The sequence below is a fragment of the Pecten maximus genome, chromosome 13 (genome assembly GCF_902652985.1).
Source record: "Pecten maximus chromosome 13, xPecMax1.1, whole genome shotgun sequence".
In the NCBI taxonomy this organism is placed as follows: Eukaryota; Metazoa; Mollusca; class Bivalvia; order Pectinida; family Pectinidae; genus Pecten; species Pecten maximus.
In genome coordinates, this window is record NC_047027.1 from 13794250 (window position 1) to 13818681 (window position 24432).

At 36.6% G+C, this 24432-nt stretch overlaps 1 protein-coding gene across 2 annotated transcripts; it reads right to left on the bottom strand.

Annotated features, from left to right (window-relative positions):
- Positions 1-615: 615 nt before the first annotated feature.
- LOC117341406 lies at positions 616-10480 on the bottom strand. 2 transcript variants are annotated; one of them, XM_033903256.1, is made up of 7 exons: positions 10416-10480; positions 5572-5695; positions 5207-5287; positions 3464-3586; positions 2677-2798; positions 1914-2488; positions 616-975 (listed from the first exon to the last, which is right to left on the bottom strand). In XM_033903256.1, exons 2-7 carry the CDS (start codon positions 5605-5607, stop codon positions 755-757), a joined length of 1158 nt encoding a protein of 385 aa, XP_033759147.1. In that variant the 5' UTR covers positions 5608-5695; positions 10416-10480; the 3' UTR covers positions 616-754. The 2 variants fall into 2 exon arrangements, with proteins under 2 accessions (XP_033759147.1, XP_033759146.1); XM_033903255.1 differs by having other exon boundaries at positions 5435-5695.
- Between the last annotated feature and the right edge of the window lie 13952 nt (positions 10481-24432).

Below are 24432 nucleotides of genomic sequence, written 5' to 3' on the forward strand. Positions count from 1 at the left end.
CCTGTGAAGTTTTGTGAAAATCGGTCCACAAGTTTAGGAGTTTCCATTGCAAGCAGTGCCCATGGACAGACAGAAGGAATTTTTTTCTTCACCACATTATTTCTCATTTCGGGAATTTGATTTAATAGAAGACGTTAACTACTCCGGAACACTTGGTTTTTCACTTTTTCAAGGTTTTGGTTTGTTTTTGTTTAACGTCCTATTAACAGCCAGGGTCATTTAAGGACGTGCCAGGTTTTGGAGGTGGAGGAAAGCCGGAGTACCCGGAGAAAAACCACCGGCCTACGGTCAGTACCTGGCAACTGCCCCACGTAGGTTTCGAACTCGCAACCCAGTGGTGGAGGGCTAGTGTTAAGGTGTCGGTACACATGAACCACTTGGCCACCGCGGCCCCTACTTTTTCAAGGCTCTCCATACAAATCTACATTTCTGTATTCATACATTGCCCTCGTTATAATGTTTTGAGCTAGAAATACTGTTTTATTTTACATCGATTATCTCTATAGTTATTAAAATAACTTATCCTGTGCGTGTATCGTATTCTTTTAAAACCCATCGACAAGAGTTATTTAGGGCAAAACAACATGAGATTAAAAGGACATTCACACATAGAAAAACATTAATCTCAGTAATATGTCAACGTGTCATCAGGAACACACTAAGATCTCGTTGGCTGGGAACGTGTGTCTGTTTTGATAGAAATGGGTTGGTTTGTTCTGCATAAGTATCAACCTCTGCCACAATGTTTATGACATCATCGTTTGGCAGGCACAACACCTCTTCCAAAAGTCTTGTCAAGTTTTTTAATGAAATTTAGTGCTTTCATTTTGATAGACAGAGGTACCGGAGTTCGCTGGTTCATGTAAAACTTTATCTTTCTGTAGTGTCCTTCATGCATACAATATGAAATTGTTTCCCGCTCAAACTTTTGCGTAGTATCGTCAAGGTCTGCCTCCATCAGCTTCCAATATAATGCTGGAAAAGGTCAATAAATAATTTAAAAGACATACGGTATACAGGAGACGAGACATAACAAACAGGATACAACAGAACGCATGGTAAACGTAATAAGATATCAGACAACAGGGATGTCTTCGGCTTCAGTGAGGTAACAGTAGAAAGTCAGATACGCCCTATCACAAAGAGACTTACTGGAACATATAACCTTCCAAATTACACACAGATATACAACATGCATACACCCTGTACACAGGGAAGGCCATCCATGACCGTATCAGTTGATAGGACGTTAAACAATTATTAACCAAACGAAATCACATATAATTGTACGGTCATTTTATCACATAACTGGCTCGGCCTGCCATGTCATACGGTCATATCATAAATATTATATGACACATGTATAATAATACGATTGTGACTTCATGGTAAATACATGTATGTGACGTCGCATGATTCTTTGGGAAGACGGTATCATCCACACCGAGCCGGATTTCGCCAGTCTTGCATATAATCGAAAATTGAAAAGTTTTCTGCTTATTTTCTCATTAATAGTAGTTACGTGACGAATATAATCTTACACTTACGGTGATGTAATATAAGGCTATCATAATCAATCAATAAATTGGAAAGTCACTAACCTAAATGCTTGTGGCATATGAAATTAATTAACGTTTTTAATATATTCCATAATGACATAGCCACAACGTAAGAGAGTGTTAGAAAGCTATATTAAAGGTGACATTTCATTGCTAATTTGCGACCTGTTAACACAATGTATAGTGGCAATGTAATTAATTGCTCTTTGTTTTAGTGTGGTTTTAAGTTGTAAAGTTCAATTCAACCAATAGGGGGAGGTAATGCCATTGTAATGGAAATATGATGAAATGGATAACCGAACCATATCACGGTCTTATAATGATGTACGAATAAGTATCTTTATGTTTACGTACCAAGTACAACCTTGTTGTAACGGGAATCATGTTCCCCTGATGGAGGTGGTCGCATCCAATATAGGACGTCCTTCTCGTGACGGGAGATATACGTCACTGGAGTGGTGACGTCATACTTCCTCGGGATGTGATCCAATGTTATTTTGACGACACGATCTTGTAAAGTTTTTGTCCTGTCTCGTATTAAAGGTTCTTTACAGCTAAATCCGGTTTTTAGTGATCTGTCAAAGCGTCCGTTCAATATGTTAAAGACGCCATCCTCTGACACGAAGCTTTCCTCCAACTCATCCAGGTCCTGCTGAATACTCTGGCGCTTTAGTCGATTGATAAGAGGTGATAATGCCTCCACATCATTAACATGAACTCTCTGAATAGCCATTTCCACATCCGGATCGTCTATGTCTTTCCAATTGATGTCCGGTTTATATGTTTTGTCAATTGTTCTCAGAACACGACCTATTGCTTCATTAACCCTCGCCTTTCTCTGTTCCCTCATCCTCTCATCGACGGTGAACAGAATTTCCTCTTCTACGCGTTTGTGCAACTGATCCAATAACCCAGAGTCTTCTATGCGCCTGAGATAATCAAAACCGTTTCATTTGGTAAATTTATAGAGAAGATAAGTTAATTTTTGCATCGAATTTATAGTTTTTCTTTCGCTTTATTTAAACTTTATCATAAACTAAATGCTGGTTCGGGCGTATTATTAAAATAGATTTTTCTTAAACGAACTAGTGAATTATACAGGAAAGGGATTTCTTACTTTTTCATTGTGTTGTAAACCTCTGGCACAATAGCTTTGACGTCACCGGCGGCATATTGCATCATATCTTCAGAAAGAGGACGTTTAGCCCACAAATCGCCAATTTCTCTTACCCACTTATCCTGTATGAACAAGATATATAGAATAGATAACGCAAACAAATATTAATACATCCGCACCACACTATTGAAAATATGTGTATATAATTAAATGAATAATAAGATGACAATTCACAAACGTATCACAACCTGGCGAGGATGACGATGAGTAGTCACAAATCTCTATTGCAACACGGCATCGCGAGATAAAATATTCCTCGCCTGCCAAGTATACTCTGCAACTAGCACTTACGCCAATTCGTGGTAGTATTATATTTGCCCATTATACGAAGTTTAATTAAAATCAGTTACCTTGTCCTTAGAACCCTTGAATGTTCTTGAACGTTCTCGGTATTACCATTGTTACTTACCAAAAATAGGTTTGAACAAAACCCCGTATGAAATAAAGTAGCTAGATAACTGATAAAACATGAACAGAATACCGTACAATCACACGCAGGAAAGAAATGGTATATTCAATTCTGGACTTCGTTGCAATTGCGTTGACAACAAGTGAATATACGATCGTAAGAGCACACGTACAAACGGAGTGATACACAGATAGGCCTATCCCCTCACTGTCTTCGTATTGAAGTAGATAAAAAATTGAGGGTGATACTAATAATAGGTTACAGACACCTGATAATATCAACACACATCTAAGTGTTATGTTACATGCGATTATTTACCTTGACTGAATCCTTCTGATCTGCGACCTTGGCGACCGACGAATACTTCTGACACAGATCCTCAAGCTTGATTAAGTTAGCGAGTTCTCTTCCCCTGCTCTCCTCTAGCAAAAGGTTTGCTACCTGAATTCAAATTAATGAAAAATTAATAACAGAAAGTGTGAAGGTTGCAAATACGTGCGTTTTGGTTATTGCATAAGTAGTCGTGGTTAAAGTTACGTCTGGGAATGAAGGAAAGCCTGCGACATATCATACTGTTCCGTAACGAATATTCCAACTCTAGACCTTTTTCTTCTAACCTTAAATGAAACAAAATGCCCAGAGGCCTTGCATCGATTACCTGGATATTTCAGTAATTATGGCAAACATAAGCTCTAAATTCAGTTATAATTCAAATATTTTCCTACTTTTTAACTGCATGTTGGCAAAATCCTGTTATCCTTAAAAAAGAAATAATTTTAAAGATGTTTTTCGCTTTTTCCCTATTGGGCCCCCTTTCTCCCACCCGAAGAGTTTCACACATCCTTCGGTTAGACAACAATAAATCCAATATGCACAAATAATGCTTCTGACCAAATTTGCATCAAAATCCCTTCGGGCCAGGTGACCTAATTATGACCACTTGATACAGTTTGCACCTGTGCACGCATATTTGGCAGTACATGACACCAATCACGTTAATGATGGGGAAACAACAGATAGCTTCACAAACCGAACCTTAAGCCCTTGCAAGTATAACTGAGGGGCAAATGATATTGATTAACTGAAAATAAACAATATAATACCTTGCTCCTACACAAAATATGTTCCAATATGAAGAATTTATACAAAACAACCTTTATGTAAAATCTGATCAGAGTCAGAGTCACAAGTTTTGCTTTATCACTTACAATTTCAAGAAAATGACGAGCGATGTACGAACGCAAAACGGAACAGGCCCGGCGCCATGGCATAAGGGCTAGGTGGACATACAAAAAAATAGTTATCCGTTGAATGTGTCTTGATTTTTTTTGTGACCTATGGGTGTGGGAGATGCATGCTTGTTTTCGAAAGGTGTAGTATGTCCGTTTCCTTGTAATTGCGTGAAACTGATGTGTAGAGCTTGCTATCTCCCTGAAGCCTTCTGCCAAAAACATCCAGCAGGACTCCTCATCCAGTTATATTATACGGACAACGAACACGTTAGCCGCCCCACTACCATTTTAAAGACCCTAGTATAGACTCGGGGGACATGACCAAATGCCTTCCACAAATGACGAACGCTTAACTAGAGACCAAAGGTAAGACCGTGTGAAGGTATAGTTTAGAAGCTAAATTTATCTAAGGGCACCCTCCCCTCTGTGCGAAATGCGTGCGTTGCCAGGTTAAGAGGTGGAGGAAAGCCGAGTACCCGGAGAAAAGCCACCGGCCTACGGTCAGTACCTGGCGACTGCCCCAAGTAGGTTTCGAACTCGCAACCCAGAGATGGAGGGCTAGTGATAAAGTGTCTGACCACCTTAATGACTCGGCCACCACGGCCCCAAAAATGCGTGCGGTGGATGTAAGTGTGTTGTTAGAGGCTGTGGTATGTCCGTGTTCGTCTCCCTCCGATAGCGCGGAAATAACACAAACTTTATATTGCTACTTCATCAAGCATACTACCGACGACACCAAGCAGGACACCCCTGCAGTGTCCTTTCGTCTCTTACTGTTACGCAATGGTAAAGCTTGTTTTATTTCTTCGTCATACTTGCAGAGTCTTACCTGTGTGTCGAAAACGTTATGGATACGAATATTAAACTGATAGTAGAGGGCAGCGCTGTCGCCAGAGCAAGAATGCATCACCTGTAAATCAAAATACTATAATATACTCAAGAGTTTGTTACCAAATATACCTTAAACATTGTGTATATAATTACCAACCAAATTATATATCTTTCTTCCAAGATTGACTAACAAATACTATTTTTCTAACCAACTCTTATTTAGTACCTTCGTAATCCTTGGTGAGGTCAGTACATCCTGTAGTTTCCCTTGCGTGAAGAGATTCCTATTTGTATGGATGTCAAACAGGTAGACTATATGATTGACCGTTCCCACCTGGAGCAGGGTCAGAGGACCATCCTTACCCAACTGGACTCCCTCAGCATCCACTGCGATGACATCAGATTTCTCGAGCTCCTTCACGATGTCACGACACCTGCTCACGTCAGTGACGACCTCGACATCTTTAGGTTGGGACATCCTGATATTCTGAATTTGAATGTGTTAATGTTGATTTAAAATGTGTAATCTTCTTTATTTCACGGTTAATTGACAATTAAAGAAAAAAAGACCTAAGCGACATTATTTTACCAAGGAAATATGCGCAATAACAAGCACACCAGTCACCTAGCATTGTTAATGACTGAACCGAAATTGAAGTCAACAGTCAATCAATATGTTGAAGCGTTATGACTTAATGATTTATATCTGTAATCGTCAGTTGACAAGAATTCGATTGAAGTGGATGTGACCCCTGCGCATCAAGTCCGGTTTTTACGAAGAAAAAGATATATTTTATTCACTTACAGAAATCGTGTTAAAAGCAAGCAGGTCGAGCAGCTTTACCCAATCGTGAAATACAGAGCAGGCGCTTTTGGTAAATGAGCATCGCATGGACATAGACCAAAAGAACAAAAGTTAGTGCATAGAAACGTTTTTTTCCATTCACAGTAAAAGTGAATTGACCTTTGAACCAGTACAACACAATCCCATACAAGCCGTTATGGTTAGGAAAACTGTATGAATGTTAAGTTTGATGGACCCAAAGGAGCTTGAATTATCCCAAGTACGCGAATTTTCTGTTTTTTGTAACAGTGACGTGGACGATGGACCATCGAACGTTAGTCGTTAGGAGCATTTGCGTGAAGTTTAAATTTGATCAGTCCAAAGGAACTTGAGTCTTAACACGCCGACATAGTGATACCTTTATGTCGCCAGCTTGTTTTTCTTGCAGGCGATACAACAATTATGCCTATAAAACGCGTTATGTAAATTCTAATAGCTAAATGATGTTATTATTCAAATCTAACATATTACCTTTTTTCAGTTCCCTTTCCGCTAAATTTATTACGAATTTATTATCTAAATAATGGAAAACATGACAAAAGAACCATGTCAATAGAGATGAATTTCCGGCTTCTGCATATCTAGAAATATAACTATTAAAAAAAAAATAATAACAACTACTAATAATGGGAAACCAGTCGTACCATTATGTTCGGCAGTCCTCAATATCCCTTTATACCAAATTTCATCGAAATCGAACAAAATCTAAATTTTGAACTATCAGAAACCTCTGTATGGTTGCTATGGCGACGAAACCAATTTAGTTGGTTTTGCATGCCCCTAATACCTCTATATACCTAATTTCATCAGAATCAGAAAATATCTCAATTTTGACCAATCAGAGGCCAGGAAATGGCGGCCATTTTGTTTAAATATGTAGTGAGGTAACAAAAGTGACCAGTGTCCCATTATGTACCTACATACAAAAGTTCATCAAAATCGGACAATATCCTAATTAAGACCAATCAAAGACCAGGAAATGGTGGCCATTTTCTTAAAATGTGAAAGTGAGAATACAGGAGTGAGCGGTGTCCCATGATGTACCTTCATACCAGATTTCTTTAAATTCAGACAATATGTAGATTTAAACCAATTAGAAATTGATTTTGTTTCCATGGCAATACAGGTTTTCGAATTGTGTTCGCCTTCCCTCAAAACCCATGTTTACCAATTTTCGCCTCAATCGGATAATATCTAAATTTCAGCCAATGAGAAGCCTATGGCGGCCATTTTTGTTACTCGATTTCAAACACAAAGGCTCCCCTCCCCCACCCACCCACCCAACCCCTAACCCCCAGCCTCCAACCCACTCCTATACTCGTGCAAAGTTTCATTAGAATCCGACAATTGGTTTTCGAGAAAAAGTCCAGACAAAATGACAAGAAGAAACGTTTGGGTGACTTAATTTTAACGTTTGTTGAATGTTTTCTATGGTATATTTAACATCTACGAGATGCATATTATATATATTGCCTCTTCTTGGCCTGGCATGCTGTTTTGTCTACTTGTCACATGTACTATCATCACAGGAATATTGTATTACTTATCAAGGGGAGACAAACCCCCTGCTCGAATAGTACGTGATTTCAGCACTAAATATATCTGTAGGGTATGTAAGTCATATATATAAATAGGCTATATATCTATTTTATAGTGAATATGATGGTACATGTATATTAACACTAATAGTGTTCTACACAGGTTACGCTGGAATTTTAACGCTACTTCCAATGATACAATCCATGTAGTTCACAGTCGACTAACATAGCAGTGTTATATTTATTTACCTTAATGGTAATATCGGACAATTTATCACCATAGTACGAGCCTCGAGTTAACAATGATTGTAGTACTCACACTCACCTATCGGGTTGATTCCTATACCGATACTGTATATTTTACACAATGTTTAACTATACAGATCTGATTGCACAACAAAATGACATTATACTACATGTATATAATAAATAAGTAAGTTGAGCAGGTATGTTAGACATAGATACAAACAGACCCCACATCTATATTATGGTTGTATACTGTATGTTAAGCTTCAGACTCTCCAGCATTATACATAAGAGGCAGTTTGAGGCTTATATATCCCATAAAATACACCCCGCTTTGTGTTTGTATTGGACATGTAGTTTTAATACATGTTGGCATGTGTAATCAACCACGAATTATATTGATACGATATAGAACAGTTGTAGTAGTACACAATGTAGTACCGATCGATGTTAGCGAAGTCTTCACTGATGACGTAATAATGTTTTTCCTGACGGCTCTGTATTTTCCAGTGATTATTTCATCAAACTGGTTCCAACCAGACAAAACGAGAAGATGATAGATATATATTTAATTTCTCTTGTCTCGATGGAATGAAGTCGGAGAGCCAACCAACAAAAACAGTTGATATATAAACACAACTGAACGTGTGTGGTGACCTAAATAAACATTGGTCCCACTCGGTTTAGTAATCCTTGTTATAGAGACTTACACAAGTCCCTTTTTTATACAAACTGATGAACACAAATCACATATATAAGAGGGTCGTATGCAAGTAAAATCAGGAGGAATTGAGAAATTGTTGAATAGAAGAGAAAGAGTTTGATGTATAATTAACTACAAGACTAATTATCAATGTACATGTACACCATTTTATTTTCCGAATCGCGATGGAATGAATGTAGATAAGGGAGCCATTATACGCCCACTCTCACAAGCAAAACCTAATCTATCATTGACAAATTAATATAAAAAATAAGAGCGAGAGAGAGGGAGGGGATGATGTGTATGTGTGTACCAGCATCCAGTATTGAAATGAATCATCAAATATGTAACATAATTATTTGAAGCTAATAATTAAAGTATATTTTTAGGATTTTATGTGTTTCTTTTAGAGACTGAACTGAATCACAATCAAATACAAAATATGTTTGCAAAAACTACGAATACGTAAATTAATGCTGAACATGTCTCTCAATGTTTAGATATGTATGCATCTACATAAATGTTAAAAGTGTTTAGTGAGTGAAACATTATATTAAAAATAGTGCATTGGACATCGATTATCAAAACATTAATATACAATAAACGTTTTAAAATGCTGATATTTAAATTTCTCGTTATTTAATGCATTTTCTTTTTCACATATATTCTTTTGCTTAAATGAGTTGATAAAGCAAGTTTTTGTTTTCCCAGATTAGTATATGTTTATCAAAAATATATAAAATCTTTAGCTCTCCAATAAATTGCATGAGGTGTCCAATAAGTTCTATGTAAATGCTGAACAAGTGTGGACTTTGTAGATATATTGTACAGTTACAAATAACTTTTGTCGGGTTTTTTGTTTTTTGTTTACGGTACAAATAATCTTAATTTCATTTCCGGACCGTTCATACATGTGTAGACTGCTGTCAAGGGTGGGACGCTGGATTCAGTATCAATACACATAAGTGTACTCTTTCAGAGGGCTCTCATTCACCCACTCTTCATTCATTATGTAATTCATTCATTTTAAAATACATTCATTCTATAAATATGTAATTCATCAGTTTCATAATTCATGCACCCACTCTTCATTAAGTGTTATTCATTCATTCTGTAGTACATTTTCGCTGTAAATCTGTAATTCATTATTTTTTATGATTCATTCATCAACTCTTCATTCATTCTATAATTCATTAATTCTGTAATTCATTTATCCTTGCCTATACGCATCCTTACAAATCAAACAAAAAATAACTCATTTTGTCTGAAGACTGATATATATCCATGTCAGGTAAAGCATCTGTACTAAATGCCTACCGAGCATCGCACAACCCGCACAGTGGAGCCAAAGGTGGTATACATTTATATTACTTCAAAAAAGAGAATGAACATACGTTATGCAAAACGTTTTATTTTTCACCATGGTTTCTTTATGTAATATAATCTCCTGTTCCTCCTTCAATCATCATACATTCGCATTCACTCTTTTACTTACTCACCCTTTAATATACACACATATTTTCTCCTTTTTTCCCCGGGATTTTGTTTGTTTGCTTGTTGCTATTGTTGCTGCTGCTGTTTTTCATTCTTACGTCGTTCTTTGGTTAAAATCCATTCAGTATTTTATGACAAGTAGCGATTTAAAGCAAATATTGACTGACGACGGACGGACGTCGCGAGATGGTGTTAGCTCACTGGACTTTCGGTCCAGGTGACCTAAAAACGCATGTTATCACAGCTGTGTTTAACATACTGGTACATGTCTATTTACACAAAGAAACACACGTAAACACGTTATGATATACGTTTCATTATTAACCTTAATGATTATTTAAGACAATTCAATGTGACCATTAGATCATGCTATAGTACGTACCTCGAACAACGATTGTAATGGTCGCGCACGCCTGTCGGATTGATTCCCCTACTGCGTATATTTATATGCGGCGCACTAAACTTCCTGATTGTATAATAACATTATACTAATAGATAGAAAGAAACGAAACCAAACAAGCGATTTCCACGTACTCATAGGCTAAACCGGGAAAAACGATTTCTGTAAACAGTTAATACACAATTTATGTGAACAACATATTTTATTAATTTATTTTTGGCAACATAGGTACGGGTTTTGTTTTGAATTGTTTACCGTCCTATCAACAGCTAAAGTTATTTAAGTACAGTCTCGCCTGTGTTGGAGATACCCGTTGGGGTGATATACTTTGTCTTAGACGGCTGTTGATTTTGACCTCCTGTGAAATACATGCCGATATATAGTGCTACCTCACTGAAGCATACTTCCGAAACCACCTAGCAGGATATTTTATCGACAACGTTCACAGTTGTCACACTACCTAAATGCTAAGCGCTATAGCAAGGATACGTAATTTTGCATACCTGACAAATACTTTGGACATTTTCCCTCCAGGAGACCGAGGGATCTGCTGTTCCGTTGATATGGCGATTGATGCCAGACTTTCCTCGTACTTCTGCGATTTTTAATCTCGGATTTCCGATAAAGTTTGTTTCGAAAACAAACTAGACTGATATGACTGTCTTCATTGAAAAGGAATACCGAGTAATCAAACATTTTATTTGAAATAACTCAAGTTATTGATAGGAATGTTAATTTGCAAATACATAAGAAAAATATCATTTGATCAAAAAATAATGAAACGCTAATGAATTCAAGTATATCTAAATAGAAAGCAGTCATTATATAAAGTGGAAATGACAACTGACATACAAACAGTCCTTCTTGATTTAAACTGAAAACCCATGGTTTGTATATACCAATTACAGAATATTGTCATGGAAAGACGTTATTGTCAGAAAATAACTGTAATATATAGAAAATAATAACAATCTAGGTTTTGTTACTAACATCTGGTAGCTGCAAAACACCAGTTGAAGCTACAACCAAGAGCTGCTGTTAACACTTTTGTTATTACTGGATATGCATAAATACATATAGAATTTTATACTGTTAATTGTTTAATGTTTTATATAGCATGTACACCCTCCGTGTTGTCGTTTATTACTAATATTTAAGATATTGGGTGATGGTCTTACACTAACCCAAAGCATTGGTCACTAGTTACTTGAATACACGAAAACACACACGACATTCATGCATTTTATACACATACGAGATGGTCGTTAAATTGTAAATATTGAAGGATGTTAAGCAATACATGTATAGATATGGTATGTACATTTGCTTTTCAAAACAAATTGGACAGACAGGCTAAAGTTACAAAAAAAAGTTTGTCTGAAAGTGTTGTAGAACATGCACATGATATTTTCCTTTTGGTTGTTGATCCCCGAGTCCAAACAACCTATGTATTGCAAAGTCATAGGGAAAATTAGATTCCCTATATTTAACTTGTGACTGACAATTTCATTTTGCGTTCATAGAACAGAGAGAAAGAAGATAATCCCAAATTCTGTAGGGACTGTACTCATCACTGAGTAACAATAGATACAATTTTGTTATTACCGGATATGCGTAAATACATATAGAATTTATACTATAAATTATTTAGTTTTTCATATAGCATGTACAACTTCCGTGGTTTTATTTATTACTAAAATGTAAAACAAGATTAACCGAGAAGATAACGACACATAACGAAAACTGTCAAATACAAGGACATTAAAACAATGACATTAATATTTTACGGATGATTGGACACGACATGGTCATTATTTATTCATTTGTGCGATATGTCATTCGAACTAAACACAATATAGAAATTAAGCTGTAATGACGCAATTTAGTTTTAACCTCTATATTTGGGTGACTTAATTTTAACGTTTGTTGAATGTTTTCTATGGTATATTTAACATCTACGAGATGCATATTATATATATTGCCTCTTCTTGGCCTGGCATGCTGTTTTGTCTACTTGTCACATGTACTATCATCACAGGAATATTGTATTACTTATCAAGGGGAGACAAACCCCCTGCTCGAATAGTACGTGATTTCAGCACTAAATATATCTGTAGGGTATGTAAGTCATATATATAAATAGGCTATATATCTATTTTATAGTGAATATGATGGTACATGTATATTAACACTAATAGTGTTCTACACAGGTTACGCTGGAATTTTAACGCTACTTCCAATGATACAATCCATGTAGTTCACAGTCGACTAACATAGCAGTGTTATATTTATTTACCTTAATGGTAATATCGGACAATTTATCACCATAGTACGAGCCTCGAGTTAACAATGATTGTAGTACTCACACTCACCTGTCGGGTTGATTCCTATACCGATACTGTATATTTTACACAATGTTTAACTATACAGATCTGATTGCACAACAAAATGACATTATACTACATGTATATAATAAATAAGTCAGTTGAGCAGGTGTGTAAGACATAGATACAAACAGACCCCATATCTATATTATGGTATCATACTGTATGTTAAGCTTCAGACTCTCCAGCATTGTACATAAGAGGCAGTTGAGGCTTATATATCCCATAAAATACACCCCGCTTTGTGTTTGTATTGGACATGTAGTTTTAATACATGTTGGCATGTGTAATCAACCACGAATTATATTGATACGATATAGAACAGTTGTAGTAGTACACAATGTAGTACCGATCGATGTTAGCGAAGTCTTCACTGATGACGTAATAATGTTTTTCCTGACGGCTCTGTATTTTCCAGTGATTATTTCATCAAACTGGTTCCAACCAGACAAAACGAGAAGATGATAGATATATATTTAATTTCTCTTGTCTCGATGGAATGAAGTCGGAGAGCCAACCAACAAAAACAGTTGATATATAAACACAACTGAACGTGTGTGGTGACCTAAATAAACATTGGTCCCACTCGGTTTAGTAATCCTTGTTATAGAGACTTACACAAGTCCCTTTTTTATACAAACTGATGAACACAAATCACATATATAAGAGGGTCGTATGCAAGTAAAATCAGGAGGAATTGAGAAATTGTTGAATAGAAGAGAAAGAGTTTGATGTATAATTAACTACAAGACTAATTATCAATGTACAAGTACACCATTTTATTTTCCGAATCGCGATGGAATGAATGTAGATAAGGGAGCCATTATACGCCCACTCTCACAAGCAAAACCTAATCTATCATTGACAAATTAATATAAAAAATAAGAGCGAGAGAGAGGGAGGGGATGATGTGTATGTGTGTACCAGCATCCAGTATTGAAATGAATCATCAAATATGTAACATAATTATTTGAAGCTAATAATGAAAGTATATTTTTAGGATATTATGTGTTTCTTTTAGAGACTGAACTGAATCACAATCAAATACAAAATATGTTTGCAAAAACTACGAATACATAAATTAATGCTGAACATGTCTCTCAATGTTTAGATATGTATGCATCTACATAAATGTTAAAAGTGTTTAGTGAGTGAAACATTATATTAAAAATAGTGCATTGGACATCGATTATCAAAACATTAATATACAATAAACGTTTTAAAATGCTGATATTTAAATTTCTCGTTATTTAATGCATTTTCTTTTTCACATATATTCTTTTGCTTAAATGAGTTGATAAAGCAAGTTTTTGTTTTCCCAGATTAGTATATGTTTATCAAAAATATATAAAATCTTTAGCTCTCCAATAAATTGCATGAGGTGTCCAATAAGTTCTATGTAAATGCTGAACAAGTGTGGACTTTGTAGATATATTGGACAGTTACAAATAACTTTTGTCGGGTTTTTTGTTTTTTGTTTACGGTACAAATAATCTTAATTTCATTTCCGGACCGTTCATACATGTGTAGACTGCTGTCAAGGGTGGGACGCTGGATTCAGTATCAATACACATAAGTGTACTCTTTCAGAGGGCTCTCATTCACCCACTCTTCATTCATTATGTAATTCATTCATTTTAAAATACATTCATTCTATAAATATGTAATTCATCAGTTTCATAATTCATGCACCCACTCTTCATTAAGTGTTATTCATTCATTCTGTAGTACATTTTCGCTGTAAATCTGTAATTCATTATTTTTTATGATTCATTCATCAACTCTTCATTCATTCTATAATTCATTAATTCTGTAATTCATTTATCCTTGCCTATACGCATCCTTACAAATCAAACAAAAAATAACTCATTTTGTCTGAAGACTGATATATATCCATGTCAGGTAAAGCATCTGTACTAAATGCCTACCGAGCATCGCACAACCCGCACAGTGGAGCCAAAGGTGGTATACATTTATATTACTTCAAAAAAGAGAATGAACATACGTTATGCAAAACGTTTTATTTTTCACCATGGTTTCTTTATGTAATATAATCTCCTGTTCCTCCTTCAATCATCATACATTCGCATTCACTCTTTTACTTACTCACCCTTTAATATACACACATATTTTCTCCTTTTTTCCCCGGGATTTTGTTTGTTTGCTTGTTGCTATTGTTGCTGCTGCTGTTTTTCATTCTTACGTCGTTCTTTGGTTAAAATCCATTCAGTATTTTATGACAAGTAGCGATTTAAAGCAAATATTGACTGACGACGGACGGACGTCGCGAGATGGTGTTAGCTCACTGGACTTTCGGTCCAGGTGACCTAAAAACGCATGTTATCACAGCTGTGTTTAACATACTGGTACATGTCTATTTACACAAAGAAACACACGTAAACACGTTATGATATACGTTTCATTATTAACCTTAATGATTATTTAAGACAATTCAATGTGACCATTAGATCATGCTATAGTACGTACCTCGAACAACGATTGTAATGGTCACACACACCTATCGGACTGATTCCCCTACTGCGTATATTTATATGCGGCGCACTAAACTTCCTGATTGTATAATAACATTATACTAATAGATAGAACGAAACGAAACCAAACAAGCGATTTCCACGTACTCATAGGCTAAACCGGGAAAAACGATTTCTGTAAACAGTTAATACACAATTTATGTGAACAACATATTTTATTAATTTATTTTTGGCAACATAGGTACGGGTTTTGTTTTGAATTGTTTACCGTCCTATCAACAGCTAAAGTTATTTAAGTACAGTCTCGCCTGTGTTGGAGATACCCGTTGGGGTGATATACTTTGTCTTAGACGGCTGTTGATTTTGACCTCCTGTGAAATACATGCCGATATATAGTGCTACCTCACTGAAGCATACTTCCGAAACCACCTAGCAGGATATATTATCTATAACGGTCACACTAGACACACTACCTAAAAGCTAAGCGCTATAACAGGGATACGCAATTACGGATACCTGACAAATAGTTGGACATTTTCCTCCAGGAGACTGAGGGATCTGATGTTCTGTTGATATGGCGATTAATGCCAGACTATCTTCGTACTTCTGCCATGTTCGGATTTTCGATAAAGTTTGTTTTGAAAACAAAGTCGGATTGATATGAATCTCTCCACCGGAAAGGAATACTGAGTAATCAAATATTTTATATGAAATAACGCGAGTTGTCGATAGGAATGTTAATTTGCAAATACATAAGAAAAATATCATTTGATCAAAACATAATGAAATGCTAATGATTCAAGTATATCTAATAACGAAAGCGGTCATCACTTAAAGCGGAAATGACAATTGACATACAAACGGTCCTTCTTGATTTGAACTGAAAACCCATGGTTTTTGATATACCAATTGCAGAATATTGGCATGGAAAGGCGTACTTATCAGAAAATAACTGTAATATATAGAAAATAATAACAATCTAGGTTTTGTTACTAACATCTAGTAGCTGTGAAACACCAGTTGAAGCTACAACCAAGAGCTAATGTTAACACTTGAATACACGAAAACACACACGACATTCATACATGTCATACACATGCGAGATGGTCGTTAAATTGACCAGAGCAGCAAATATTGAAGTTTGTCAAGCAATTCATGTATATATTTGATATGTTTTAGGTTTTCTTGTTGTATTCACGATATACATGTATATCTCAAAATATTTTGGACAGACAGGCTAAAGTTACTTGAAAACAAGTTTTTTTCTGAAAGTATTGTAAAAAAGACGCATGGTATTTTCCCTTTAGTTGTTGATCCCCGAGTCCAAACAACCAAGGTATTGCAAAGTCATGGGGGGATTTTATTCCCTATATTTCACTTGTTACTGACAATTTCATTTTGAGTTCATAGTACAGAGAGAAAGAAACATCCGAAATTCTGTAGGGACTGTACTCATCACTGAGTAACAATAGATACGATTTCGTTATAACTGGATATCATAAATATATATGGAATTTTATACTGTAAAATGTTAAATTTTTCATATAGTATGTACAACTTCCGTGGTTGTATTTATTACTGAAATGTAAAACAGGATTAACCGAGAAGATAACGACAAATAACAAAAACTGTCAAATACAAGGACATTAAAACAATGACAATTTTATTTCACGGATGATTGGACACGACATGGTCATTATTTATTCATTTGTGCGATGTTCATTCAAACTAAACAAAATATAGAAATTAAGCTATAATGACGCAATTTAGTTTTAACCCCTATGTAGGTATTTTATCAAGAGTATTATCCTATGTTTCTCCTGTGTACGAGGTTTATAATTGTGGTGGGTATTTCGGAGTCTTTTAGTACTAATGTGTATGATTTTTTAGTCCTAATGTGTATTGTTTGTAAATCTTGATTTGTATTGTCTTTGAGTCTTGATTAGGATGGTCTTTAGATTTGCAATAGTTTTAGGTCCTTATATGTATGGTCTTTAATTCCTGAATTGTTTGGTCTTTAATCTACATTTGTATGGTCAGTAAGTCCTGATGTGTATAGTTTTGAAGTCCTGAATTGTATGGTTTTCTGGTCCTCATTTGTATGGTCCTTAAGTCCTGATTGGTATGGTCTTCTAGTCCTGATTTGTATGGTCGTTAAGTCCTGATTTGTATGTTCATTAAGCTCTTATTTGTATGGTCGTTTAGTCCTGATTTGTATAGTCTTCTAGTCCTGTTTTGTATGGTCTTCTAGTCCTGATTTGTATGGTCTTCTAGTCCTGTTTTGTATGGTCTTTACGTCCTGATTTGTATGGTCTTTACGTCCTGATTTGTATAGTCTTCTAGTCCTGATTTGTATGGTCGTTAAGTCCTCATTTGTATGGTCGTCAAGTCCTGATTTGTATGGTCTTCTAGTCCTGATTTGTATGGTCTTCTAGTCCTGATGTGTTAGTCTTATTGTCCTCATTGGTATGGTCGTTAAGTCCAGATTTGTATGGTCGTTAAGTCCTGATTTGTATGGTCGTTAAGTCCTGATTTGTATGGTCGTGAAGTCCTGATTTGTATGGTCGTTAAGTCCTGATTTGTATGGTCGTTAAGTCCTGATTTATATGGTCGTTAAGTCCTGATTTGTATGGTTTTCTAGTCCTGATTTGTATGGTCTGCTAGTCCTGATTTGTATGGTCTTCTAGTCCTGATTTGTATGGTCGTTAAGTCCTGATGTGTATGTTCGTTAAGTTCTTATTTGTATGGTCGTTTAGTCTTGATTGGTATGGTCTTCTAGTCCTGATTTGTATGTTCGATAAGTTCTTATTTGTATGGTGGTTTAGTCCTGATGTGTATGGTCTTCTAGTCCTGTTTTGTATGGTCTTCTAGTCCTGATTTGTTTGGTCTTCTAGTCCTGATTTGTATGGTTTTCTAGTCCTGATTTGTATGGTCTTCTAGTCCAGATTTGTATGGTCTTCTAGCCTGCTGTGTATGGTCTTCTAGTCCTGATTTTATGGTCGTTTAGTCCTGATTTGTATGGTCTTCTAGTCCTGATTTGTATGGTCTTCTAGTCCTTCTGTGTATAGTCTTCTAGTCCTGATTTTATGGTCGTTTAGTCCTGATTTGTATGGTCTTCTAGTCCTGATTTGTATGGTCGTTAAGTCCTGATTTGTATGGTCGTTAAGTCCTGATTTGTATGGTCGTCTAGTCCTGATTTGTATGGTCTTCTATTCCTGATGTGTATGGTCTTCTTGTCCTCATTGGTATGGTCGTTAAGTCCAGATTTGTATGGTCGTTAAGTCCTGATTTGTATGGTCGTTAAGTCCTGATTTGTATGGTTTTCTAGTCCTGATTTGTATGGTCTGCTAGTCCTGATTTGTATGGTCTTCTAGTCCTGATTTGTATGGTCGTTAAGTCCTGATTTGTATGTTCGTTAAGTTCTTATTTGTATGGTCGTTAAGTCCTGATTTGTATGGTCGTTAAGTCCTGATTTGTATGGTCATTAAGTCCTGATTTGTATGGTCTTCTAGTCCTGATTTGTATGGTCTGCTAGTCCTGATTTGTATGGTCTTCTAGTCCTGATTTGTATGGTCGTTAAGTCCTGATTTGTATGTTCGTTAAGTTCTTATTTGTATGGTCGTTTATTCCTGATTTGTATGGTCTTCTAGTCCTGATTTGTATGTTCGTTAAGTTCTTATTTGTATGGTCGTTTAGTCCTGATGTGTATGGTCTTCTAGTCCTGTTTTGTATGGTCTTCTAGTCCTGATTTGTATGGTCTTCTAGTCCTGATTTGTATGATCTTCTAGTCCTGATTTGTATGGTCTTCTAGTCCTGATTTGTGTGGTCTTCTAGTCCTGATTTGTATAGTCGTCTAGTCCTGATTTGTATGGTCTTCTAGCCTGCTGTGTATGGTCTTCTAGTCCTGATTCTATGGTCGTTTAGTCCAGATTTGTATGGTCTTCTAGTCCTGATTTGTATGGTCTTCTAGTACTGCTGTGTATGGTCTTCTAGTCTTGATTTTATGGTCGTTTAGTCCTGATTTGTATGGTCTTCTAGTCCTGATTTGTATGGTCTTCTAGTCCTGATTTGTATGGTCTTCTAATCCTGATTTGTATGACCGTTGAGTCCTGATTTGTATGGTCGTCTAGTCCTGATTTGTATGGTCTTCTAGTCCTGATTTGTATGGTCTTCTAGTCCTGATGTGTATGGTCTTCTTGTCCTCATTGGTATGGTCGTTAAGTCCAGATTTGTATGGTCGTTAAGTCCTGATTTGTATGGTCGTTAAGTCCAGATTCGTCTGGTCTTCTAGTCCTCATTTGTATGGTCTTCTAGTCCTGATGTGTATGGTCTTCTAGTCCTGTTTTGTATGGTCTTCTAGTCCTGATTTGTATGGTCTTCTAGTCCTGATTTGTATGGTCTTCTAGTCCTGATTTGTATGGTCTTCTAGTCCTGATTTGTATGGTCTTCTAGTCCTGCTGTGTATGGTCTTCTAGTCCTGATTTTATGGTCGTTTAGTCCTGATTTGTATAGTCGTCTAGTCCTGATTTGTATGGTCGTTAAGTCCTGATTTGTATGGTTTTCTAGTCCTGATTTGTATGGTCTTCTATTCCTGATGTGTATGGTCTTCTTGTCCTCATTGGTATGGTCGTTAAGTCCAGATTTGTATGGTCGTTAAGTCCTGATTTGTATGGTCGTTAAGTTCTGATTTGTATGTTCGTTAAGTTCTTATTTGTATGGTCGTTAAGTCCTGATTTGTATGGTCGTTAAGTCCTGATTTGTATGGTCATTAAGTCCTGATTTGTATGGTCTTCTAGTCCTGATTTGTATGGTCTGCTAGTCCTGATTTGTATGGTCTTCTAGTCCTGATTTGTATGGTCGTTAAGTCCTGATTTGTATGTTCGTTAAGTTCTTATTTGTATGGTCGTTTATTCCTGATTTGTATGGTCTTCTAGTCCTGATTTGTATGTTCGTTAAGTTCTTATTTGTATGGTCGTTTAGTCCTGATGTGTATGGTCTTCTAGTCCTGTTTTGTATGGTCTTCTAGTCCTGATTTGTATGGTCTTCTAGTCCTGATTTGTATGATCTTCTAGTCCTGATTTGTATGGTCTTCTAGTCCTGATTTATGTGGTCTTCTAGTCCTGATTTGTATGGTCGTTAACTCCTGATTTGTATGTTCGTTAAGTTCTTATTTGTATGGTCGTTTATTCCTGATTTGTATGGTCTTCTAGTCCTGATTTGTATGTTCGTTAAGTTCTTATTTGTATGGTCTTCTAGTCCTGATTTGTATGGTCTTCTAGTCCTGTTTTGTATGGTCTTCTAGTCCTGATTTGTATGGTCTTCTAGTCCTGATTTGTATGGTCTTCTAGTCCTGATTTGTATGGTGGTTAATTCCTGATTTGTATGGTCTGTTAGTCCTGATTTGTATGTCTTCTAATTCCTGATTTTGTATGGTCTCTAGCCTGCTTTGTATGGTCGTTAGTCCAGATTGTATGGTCGTTAGTCCTGATTTGTATGGTCGTTAAGTCCTGATTGTATGGTCTTCTAGTCCTGATTTGTATGGTCTTAAGTCCTGTTTGTATGGTCTTTAGTCCTGATTTGTATGGTCTTAGTCCTGATTTGTATGGTCGTTAGTCCTGATTTGTATGGTGTGTTAGTCCTGATTTGTATGGTCGTTAAGTCCTGATTTGTATGGTCGTTTAGTCCTGATTTGTATGGTCTTACCTGATGTATGCTTCTAGTCTGTTTTGTCTCTTCCTGTGTATGGTTTAGTCGTTATGCTTGTCCTGTTGTAGTCTAGTCCGATTGTTGGTCTTAGCCTTTAGTTTTTCATTTTAGTCGTTTGCTTTGTATTCTCTGTCCTGTTGTTGGCTCGTCTGTTGTGTTTTGTCGTTATGGTCTTTTCTGTGATGGTCTTTTCTGCCATTGTTTCTGTCTATTTGTTGGCTTCGCCGTGGTTGGTCTGTCCTGATGATGTAGTCCTTTGTATGGTCGTTAGTCTGTGTAGTTCTAGTCTGATTGTGTTTTCCTATGTGTCTAGTCCTTTGTAGGTCGTTAGTCCGATGTAGTCTATCTTTTGTTGGTTCTATCCGATGTATGGTCTTCCGATTGTATGTCTTCTTTCATGTGTAGTCTTTTGCTCATGATGTTAGTCAATGTATGGTGTTAATCCTGATTGTTGTCGTAATCTATGATGTTTTTAGTCATTTGTATGTCTCTATCTGATTTGTATGTCTATCTATGTATGGTCGTAGTCCTGATTTGTTTCTTAGTCTTTGATGTTTAGCTATTTATGTCTTAGTCTATTGTATTCTTAAGCCTGATTGTAGCGTATCTATTTTGTCTAATCTATTTGATGTCGTATTCCTGATTGTTGTCTTGTCTATTTGTATGTGTTATTTTGTAGGTCTTTGTCTGGTGTTGGTCTTCCTGTTATGTCTTAGCTGATTTGTATGGTCTTACTATTTATGTTAGTCCTTTTGTAGGTTTATCGTTTGTGTTAGTCTGATTGTAGTCGTATCCTGATTTTGGTTTAGCTTGTGTGTTAGTCCGATTATGTGTAGTCCGATTTGTATGGTTATCTATTTTGGTTAGTAGGTATGTCTAGTCGTTATGCGTAGTCTGATTTGGTCTTCAGCTGATTTGTGGTCTCTTCTTTTGATGGTCTCTATCTATTTGTATGCGTATCTGATTAGTTTATGTTGTTGGTCTTCTAGTCTGATGTAGGTCTTCTACTGATTATGTCTTGCCTTGAGGTTAGTCATGATGGTCTTAGTCCTGATTGTATGGTCTTATCATGTTGGCTAGCTATTTGATGGTTAGTCCATGTTGTTTTCCGTTGATGTCTTCTTTATGCTGTCCGTTTGCTAGTCATTTGATGCTTCCGATGTGTTCTATCCTTTGTAGGTCTTCAGTCCGTGATGGTCTAGTTGTTTTATGTCTAGTCTATTTGATGGCTCTGATTTGTAGGTCGTTAGTCTGTTTGAGTCAGCCTTGTATGGTCTCTAGCCTGATGTATGGTCTTAGTCGATTGTATGTCGTTAAGTCTTTTGTATGGTCGTATCCGTTTTAGTCTGCGATTTGTTATCTATGTATGGCTATCCTGATGTTGGTTTTTCTCATGGTGTGTTAGTCCGATTTGTATTTTATCATTTGTATGGTAGTCCGTTGTATGGTTATCGATTTGATGTGTATCTGATGTTGTTATCTGATTGATGTTTAAGTCCTATTTGTATGTCGTAGTTTTATTGTATGTGTAAGCCGATTGTGGCGTAGTCATTTGTATGCTTATCCTGATTGTATGGTCTCTAGTCCTGATTGTTGGCGCTCGATGTAGGTCTTCTAGTCTGATGTGGTCTTAAGTCTGATGATGTCTTAAGTTCTTATTGGTGTTTCCATGCTGCTTTGTTCGTAAGTTTGATGGTTGCCTGATGTGGCTCGCTGTTGTATGGTCTTCTAGTCCGTGGTTAGCCTGATGTAGTTCTAGCTTTAGCTTAGTCTATGTGGTTGTGATGAGTGTAGGCTTGCGAGTGCTCTTTCATTTGAGGTCTAGTTGATTTGTATGGTCTTAGTTGTTGTAGGCTGCTGATTTAGGCGAGGTTAGTTGGATGGTCTACCTGTATGTCTCACCGATGTGCTCTGTGTATGGTCCACCGATGTGGTGCCTATGTGGTACGATAGGTCTTCATGTAGGGTAATCCATTGATGGTTAAGTCTGATGAGGTTAAGTCCGATGTGGTCTTAGCCTTTTGTGTCACTGATGTTTGGTCTTAGCTGTTTGTTGTTAGCCGATAGGCTCTACGATTGTAGGTCTATCTTTGGTCAGTCCGATTGATGTCTACCGTGTATGGTCTAGTCTTTATGCGTAGCCTGATTGTAATCTGTCTGTGAGTCTAGTCCTATTTATGTTTAGTCGTTTGAGTCTATCTATGTGGTTCTGTCCTATTGAGCGTTAAGTCCATGTGCTAGCTGTAGGTCTTGTCGATTGTCGTAAGTCTTTTGTCGTAAGTCCGATTGTTGTCTAGTCCGTTGTGTCTTAGTCGTTATGTCTTATCCTGTTGATGGTCAGTCCTGTGTAGTCTTAGTCCTATTTGTATGTTAGTCGATTTGTTGTGTATTCTATTGTGTATCTGATTTGAGGTTGCGATGTGTTGTAGTTTTGAGGCTGCCTTGTGCTAGTCTTGTTGTCTTTATCTGATTGTGGTCAGCCATGTATAGTCGATGTATGCTTGTCGATTTGGCTCTCGTTGTTGGCTCGATTTTATTCTGTCTTTTAGGTTTTTTGTTTGTGGTTACTGTTGTAGGTCTTATCCAGGTTTCATGGTAGGTAACGATTTGTATGTGTTAGTCCTATGTATGGTCGTATCTGTTTGTATGTTTTATCTGATGTATGGTCTGATCATTTGTAGGTTTTAGTCCGATTTGAGGTTTATCGTTGTGTATCTATTGATGTTTATCCTATTATGCGTTAGTCTGATTGTATGCTAATCTATGAGCTAGTCTGATGTTGTTCTAGTCTATTGTAGGCTCAGTTGATTATGGTCTTACTGTGTAGTCGTTATTTTGATGTCTTATTCTATTTGTGGTTAGTTGTGATGTTAGTTATGAGTCTGCCGATTGTAGGTTAGTCCGTTGTATGGTCTTTCTGATTTGAGTCTTTCTTTTGTCTCATCCTATTGAGTCTCACTGATTGTTGGTCTTCTAGTCTGTGTGCATCGATTTGTAGGTTTCTAGTCCTGATTTTATGTCTTTAGTCTGATTTGTATGGTCGTTAAGTCCTGATTTGTATGGTCGTTAAGTCTGATTTGTATGGTCTTCTAGTCCTGATTTGTATGGTCTTTAGTCCTGATTGTATGGTCTTAGTCCTGATTGTATGGTCGTTAAGTCCTGATTTGTATGGTCTCTAGTCCTGATTGTATGGTCTTCTAGTCCTGATTGTATGGTCTTCTAGTGTCCTGATTTGTATGGTCGTTAAGTCCAGATTTGTATGGTCGTTAAGTCTGATTTGTATGGTCGTTAGTCCATGATTTGTATGGTTCTTCTAGTCTGATTTGTATGGTCTTTTAGTCCTGATTTGTATGGTATTTTAGTCTTGATTTGTATGGTCTTATAGTCCTGATTTGTATGGTCGCTAGTCCTGATTTG